A 7,317-nucleotide genomic window follows, 5' to 3' on the forward strand; every position below is an offset into this window, starting at 1 on the left:
TGAGTGTTTTTCTGAATGATTCCACGTATACACTTTGGAATCAGGAAGAGAAACATTTTACTCTTCACTAGCCAAATAAAACCATCTATAAATCATATGCAAAACGATTTTGAGTAACAAGGGACTTAAAAGTTGTTCCATATTTTCCCTTTAACTTTTTTCCCCTTTAGGGTATAAACAAAGACATCTGCTGCATCAAGACTCTGTTGTTTTGTTTTTTTCTAAACTGGAAACTGAATGCAATCCTAAGTTTACTTTGGAAGGAGCTTTTGAAATTTAAAAATGACTTCTACAAGCTGTACCACTTTAAATTTCAGTAAAAATAAAATCTAGCATTTTTAAGTTAAAAAAGGTTAATATTTCTTTTAATTATGAAACATTGTGTTGTGTATTATAATCTGTAATTAACTTAGAATACTGTTTGTTGAAAACTGCCTTAGACTACTAAAAACCATTATTAAAATATAGTGATCAGTCCCCTAAGTTACTGGACCACCCCTAATGAATTTATATCCAACTACACATTAACTGTTGCTATTTACTTTAAAACACAGCGTGTCTAAGCCCTGGCTGGGTAGCTCCACTGGTTAGAGCATCATCCCAATACGTCCAGGATGTGGGTTCGATCTCTGGTCAGGGCACACATAAGCAGCAAACAATGAATGCACAAAAAACAAATCAATGTCTCTCTTTCTCCAAAGTAATAATAATAATAATTTTAAAAACATAGGTTTATGCATGACCGCCCTATCCTCTAACTCCTTAGAGAAGTTGCATAACTTCCTTTCATAGAAAAGTCTGCTAAGCCATTGATCAGTAAAGAGTAAAAGCTGCAGACACCTAGAAATTTCTTACTATGTGATAGGAGAGCAGAGTTTATAAATGTGTCTCCTGATTTCCGCCTTTCATCTCTAATGATTAATTCCGGTGTCAGGATATCAATAAAGCGCCTACGTGGCGTTCTGTGACTCCACTCCAAAGCTCTGTGAAGGGCAGGCTCTTCCCTCTCTTTTGTCTTCGGTGCCTGTCATGCCTGGGGCCCCACAGGGCTGTCTCCCTCCAAAGCTTTCCAGAGAGCAGCTCCGTGTCTTGACAGTCTTTTCGATGTCGTCACTATTTTCTCCTTCCAACCTACTATTGCAGCATGGCTGGCTCTACTGCAAGTTGAACAATAAACAAGTGCTTTCTGGCTGTACTTTGCTCCGCTCCCCGCTTCATGTTTACCCTATCCAGTTGCCCTTTCCCCAGCCCCTGGCACTTTTTTTTCCCCTCCTACCATCAGTTGCCTTTTCGTTGTGTCTTTTATCTCCTGTTCTGCAGTTCCAGTCAAACCCCAACCCCAAACCCACACATCCTTGAGTCGCATTGCCATTAGTGATTAAAGCACCAGCCATTCTGACCTTACTTTAAAAAATTAAAAAAAGGCCTCAGAAAATGTTCAGTGCTCCCAATTTTATTTTTATTTAATGCTAAAAGTTAAAGAAAAAAAAGTACTGTAAATCTGACAAATGACAGAATGCAGGTGATATTTCCACAGCGTGATTTTAAAATATAATAATGTTGATATCTGAGATTACACTCACTTCAGTTAACATGAGTTTCATCATATATAGAAAAAGTATCACCTTCAACTTAAAAAAAAAGTAAAGGTTAAAAGGTGGCACACTTTTTAAAATACTTGGCGGCCAAGGAAAGGTATATAATAAAAGTTGTAAACCATGTGTATGTTCTCATAACTTTTAATGTGAGGCCACATGAAAGACAGTACATCTGTTAAATCCTATAAATCGGTAAAGCAAAAAAGGGAAAGCTTCAACACCCATCCCCTAATATTTTGAGTATTAAAAGCACAGCTGAAATATTAGGATTTGAAATCTGATACTGCCCATGTACAGTAAGTAGCTTTCTGACATTCTTATCCAGCTGGGGAGCATCTCTGTACTGTCATCGGGCACCACAAAAGATCAAGCCCATGTCCCCGTGTTAACTTTTTAACTTAGGAGAATGCCAGAAAAACAACCCAGATCAACACTTTCCAGCTGCAAGTCTTCCACGAAGGCCACCCAGGGGCCAGGCCGACTGATGGGAATCGCAGTTTTTAACAGGAGTAACCTCCACACACAGCCCCTGAAAGCTGTGCGTTTTCTTCCTCTTAACCATCATCAGCACAGAGAAGGGTAGGCTGTCTTTTCCACAGCTGGATAAACTTATTCAAAACAGCAGGATGGTTCTTCATTGTTTTTTTGGAAAGCTATCTGCATTAAGATTGCAAAACATACAGATAGCTACCACAAATTAGGTCAAATGACTGATAAACTTGTAACATCGAAGAGGTCAAATTCCAGTTTATAATAAAGTGCCTAGATACACATTTATACAACAGACCATAATAGTTGAGTTCCTTACAAATGTCTTTATGGGCATGTAAAACTGACTCTGTTTCTGCATGTGTACATTTACATAAGAGAAACCAGTCTGATCTGAGTCATAGCTACCCCAATTAAAAAAAAAAGTAATAACAAACTGGTTAATCATGCAAGTCTGTTGGTCATATAACAATGACTTGTAACATGAATTTGCACAGCATTAATAGGTGCACTCATTAAAAACACTACGAAAAATACTGTATTTGGTGCAGTATCTGATTTTCAAGTGTTAATAACCCGACCATTAAAAAATATTTGAGCCATTTTAAAAAGACAAAAACAGAACTAAAAAATAACCCAAAGTGGCTAACAATCTATATTTTCAAATTAAAATAGAAGCTGGGTTGTGAACGATACACATAAGTTGTAATAGACCTTGAAGCGATGATTCAGCCTAATTATAGGGCCAAGTTACAAACACCTGAACATAAAACGACTTAAAATAGTGTTCCTGTGGATGTTAAAACAGCACAAAAGAAAAACCAGTATCGCTCTGAGACAACTATTTCTAATAACTGATGATTTATTGGTTTAAAAAAATCATTTTACTGATGCAAAATAGTGATCAAAAGAAATGTTTACAAAAGGCTTCTAAAAATAGTTTGAGAGGTGGGGCCTGTCTATTATGTAAAACCTTTTCTTTAATTTTCACTAGTTTCTCATTTTTCCCCAGAAGAACTGTATTATTCACTTGGTATTTCAAACACACGTAAGAAGGAAATTACAGGCTTCCTCCACCCCCTCGGGGCTGTCGCTGGTGCGCCCACGGGCAGTCCTGGCAGCACCAGGTGCTGTTACTGTCACTGTACCACGCTGTAGTCAGCACTCCTGAGACACGGTGTAGCTGAGAGCATCAACAGCAATAGCACTACAGGTAAATGATCAAAAAACAAAACACAAAACAGAAACGAAAGCAATCCCACAATCTCCAAGTTCACCTGGACTGTAACTTCTCTTGCAACGCTTTTCCAAGGAAATGACAACAGCAACAACAACAGAGCTCCGGGGTGTTTACAAGGATGGAGTGGCGCTGCAGAGCCCGGCCCTGCTCAAAGATGGCAGTGCCACCTCGTCCACGCCACCATCGCCACCGCCTTCTGTCACTGAATTGTGTATTATGTAACCAACTAGCATGCAGCATTATAATCTTACAACTGATTACGTGGGCGGCGAACAGTGGTCAACTTCGCCTTCAAGAAAAAATTCCCCTCAAAACCAGTCCCAAAAATCTCTCAGCAGCAACTCTCAGGCAGTCCTCAATGTCCCAACAACTGAACTTTAAGAACAAAAGAGAGAAAGACTCAGTATCTAATGTTCTGGGGTAAAACTGGTATTTCCCAGTGGCGTGCCCACTTCACAACAGTGCCCCTTGCACTCACTTCCTTTCCTTCTCCACCAGTTGGCCTCCAGCCTGAGAAAGGGGCCAGCAACAAGGAATAACAGACAGTAAGGCAATCTTACAATGTCAGAAAATGTATTTGGCTTTTTTTTTTTTTTTCTTTTTAAAGTAAGTGCATACAAACACAGCTAGAAGCATTTCGGGTTTTGCCAAGTGCTCTAAAAAAGCAGCGCAAGTCACAGCCTACATTGAACGGTAACTGTCACCAGGATAATAAAGCACAGAGATATGCTAATAACGTTAACAAAAGAAGAAAATGCCTTTTTAAGTACATACCTTTTGTCGTCAAAAAAAATATAGAAACACAATGTATTCAAAAAATCAAAATTATACAGCCATGTTTATGAAGTCTACATTTCCCTTGTCTTGGATATATATATATATGGAGATATATATACAATTCAAGCAGTTTTAGTTAAGGGTAATGATTGGGTTTTTCTGAAACTGGAAAGTCACGAGTCTCTTTCTTTTTTCACTTTCACATCTCCAGCAAGGATGGTTGCGATCTCCCCTTGCATAAAGGCCCAGGGGACATTGGAGCCCACAAGAGGGCATTTTTCCCCACTGGGACAATAGACCTCTCCACTAGCGCCCTGCTGTTTGATGCTCTGTCTGGAGCAAGGGAAGCAGAACTTGTGTGACGGGACCGACGGGCACTGCACAAAGTGGGTGTCCTCCAGCCGCTCGTGGCAGAGCGTGCAGCACAGGGGCGCGCTGGCTGCCAGAGAGGAGTCCGGGAGGCCGGCGGGGTGCACTGGCTCCAGTCCTCCCGTGCCGCCTGCCCCCGGGCCCCCCACCTCTCTGGGGCCTAGCCTTCTTTGGTTCATTGAGGACGGAGAGGGTGGGCTGCTGCTATTCCTCCTGGTCGTGGAGTGAACCTGGTTGGCATCCTTCGAGGCGTGACTGCCCCCTGCATTGTCTGCTACTAAGATCAGGGCTGCCATGGGGGACTGGCCATTCTGGGCTGCTTCAGGCGGTGTGGTCCGGTTGGAATGAGGTGAGGCAGTGGGTGGCGGTGGCGATACAAAAGAGGATGTGGGATTGATGGGGATCTTGAGCCCTTCGGTGGACGTGGACAGCCACGGCTGTGCCTCTCCGTTGAGTTTAGGGGGCCCGACTTCACCTTCTGGCTCTGGAGAGGGCTTCCTTTTCCTTGCTGTTCTTGCAACTGAAAAAAACAAGCAAATAAAAGGAAAAAAGGAGGAAATAAATGAACACGCACTGAAAAAGATTAACTAACATGAAACAAAACTCACTAAAGCGGTTCTACCATCTAAAAGCCTGTATCTAAAAACACATGAGTTTCAAATACACGTGCAAGTTAAAACACTTATGGGCTGGCTCTGAGGCTCGACAGCAGTTTTTAAAATGCCTCAGAAAATGGCTCATATACAACTGCCTGTTTCTACACATGCATGCTTGTCCCCAGATTTAACTGTGAATGTGAGTGTTAAGGTCCCCCAACAGGTTAAAAGGTGACTGGTGCCCTCCTGCTCCCATCCAAGAATGTGCTGGGAAAGGAAAACCCTGTGTCAGTGCCTATCAGCCCAGTCTGACTCATCTCTGTTGTGCTGCTTCAGCACATGAACACGTTGCCACTAAGCACTGGTTCCGCCTGGGGCAGAGCAGGAAGTTGGGTGTTTGTTGTTTCTGGGCTAGGGTAAAATGGTGAATGGAATGAGAACACCACCCCCCACCCCACCACTGCCAAAGTTCTCCGTCCCTTTCTCCCCTAGATCCCCTCACTCCACTGCCGCCCCTACCTGCTTTAGACCCGTTGGCCCCGTTGGCCTCGAACCCCAACAACCTGCCTGCAGTCAGGGCCGGCTCCTTCTTAAACTTGCTCTCGAAGGGCCCCGAGTGGCCGTGCTGGTGCAGCGCCAGCAGCGTGTCCCGCACGGTCTTGGGTCGGTTGACCCAGTCTTGCTCTCCGGACGCGCGGCCTTTGCCCGCGCCCTCCGCGCCCAGCTCGGAGGCCCCAGCGGCGGAAGACAGGCTGTCGGCCGGGCCGCGGTGTGCAGGCGGCGGCGGCTTCTCCTTAGCCGCCGCCTCGCGCTGCTCGTGCTCCGCGGCCGCGCAGCTCGACACGGACGCGGGCCGCTTGTGCGCGCCCAGCTCGGCGGGCGGCGCGGAGCTCAGGCTGGCGGCTGCAGCCCCGGACACAGCGGCCAGCGAGGCCGCAGCTCGGCCACTGAGGCCGAGCGCGGCTGGCAGAGGCGCGGCCGAGCCGTTCATGAGCGGCACGAGCGTGGGCGGCACGGCGTGGCCGCGCCGCGGGTTCGGGCTCTGGCGGTTCAGCTCCGGCGGCTCCTCCAGCTTGGAGAAGCCGTTGGGCACCAGAATGCCGTTCACGGGCGGCGGCTGCGGCGTCGGCGGCTGGGCCAGGCCCGCGGCCGGCCGGGCGCCCCCAAAGTCGGGGCCCAGGCGTGGAGGCCGTTCGGCGGCGGCCAGCGGGTAGCGCTCCAGCGCCTGCGGGGCGCGCGGGGCCGCCTCCGGGCCGGCGTGGCCGAGCTGCTGCTGCTGCTGCAGGAGGAGGTCCTTGGCCGAGAGCGGCGGCGGCTTGGCTGCAGCCGGAGCGGCGGCGGCGCCGGGCGGGGAGCGGCCCTCCGGGAAACAGCCGTGCGCCCGCTTGAGCTGCCGTGCCGTCTCGATGACGAACTCGACGCGGTCGGCACCCTCGTAGTTGACGCAGCCGCGGCACACGGGCTCCGTGAAGTCCCAGATCATGGCCCAAGGCATGCGGGGCAGATCACACAAGTAGCACGACTGCCGCCGGGACGCGGCCGCCACCGCCACCGCCGCGGCCATGTCCGCGGAGCCCGCGGAGGAGGGGGCGCCGCCGCTCGCCGCCGGCCCCGCGCGCGCCCTCCTGCCCCCCCAACCCCGCGGCTCCCCCACCAGCGGCGGCGGCGGCCGCAGGGGCGGCAGGGGCGGCGGCAAAAGCAGAGCCCGCGCGGGCTCGGCGCCCGCGCAGCGCCCCCGGGGCACGAGGGGCGGCGGGCGCGGGGCGAGGGGCTGCAAGCGCGGCAGCACGGCCCCCCGGCGGGCGCGGGCGGGCGGCGGGCGCGACGGCGGGGGCTCGGCCGGGGCCGCGGCAGGCCTCCAGACCGGAGCGAAGACGGGCCGCGCGGGCGCGGGCGAGCGCAGCAGGTCGCGACGGCGGCGGGCGCGGAGTGCGGGGCGGGGGGCGGGGAGGACGGGGGGCGGGGGCCGGGGGGCGGCCGCCGGAGCAGGCTCAGCCCGAGCGGCGGGGCATGCCGCGCCGGAGCGGCGGCGGCCGGGCGGCGTGGAGCCGGAGCACGGCACGAGCCCCGCGTCGCTCCGCTGCTCCCTCACAGCTCCGGGCGTCGCCGCTCTCCAGCGCGCGCGTCAGCGCCCAGCCCGCCTCAGCTCCGCCGCCGCCGTCGCTGCTGCTGCTGCCGCCGCGCTGCTCCACTTCTACAGACTTGATTCTTCGACAGCCTCGCACAGCGCCTGCGCGGGCTCCCTCCC

The 7,317-nt window shown here is 50.8% G+C and overlaps 1 protein-coding gene across 2 annotated transcripts; it reads right to left on the bottom strand.

The window, feature by feature from the left end:
• Window positions 1-1,437: 1,437 nt before the first annotated feature.
• IRF2BP2 (interferon regulatory factor 2 binding protein 2) lies at window positions 1,438-6,906 on the bottom strand. 2 transcript variants are annotated; one of them, XM_054576759.1, is made up of 2 exons: window positions 5,589-6,906; window positions 1,438-4,993 (listed from the first exon to the last, which is right to left on the bottom strand). In XM_054576759.1, exons 1-2 carry the CDS (start codon window positions 6,631-6,633, stop codon window positions 4,278-4,280), a joined length of 1,761 nt encoding a protein of 586 aa, XP_054432734.1. In that variant the 5' UTR covers window positions 6,634-6,906; the 3' UTR covers window positions 1,438-4,277. The 2 variants fall into 2 exon arrangements, with proteins under 2 accessions (XP_054432734.1, XP_054432735.1); XM_054576760.1 differs by having other exon boundaries at window positions 5,637-6,905.
• Window positions 6,907-7,317: the final 411 nt, after the last annotated feature.

This window comes from Pteronotus mesoamericanus, unplaced genomic scaffold (genome assembly GCF_021234165.1).
Source record: "Pteronotus mesoamericanus isolate MK-2021 breed Mesoamerican mustached bat unplaced genomic scaffold, CSHL_Meso_final contig_347, whole genome shotgun sequence".
NCBI lineage: Eukaryota > Metazoa > Chordata > Mammalia > Chiroptera > Mormoopidae > Pteronotus > Pteronotus mesoamericanus.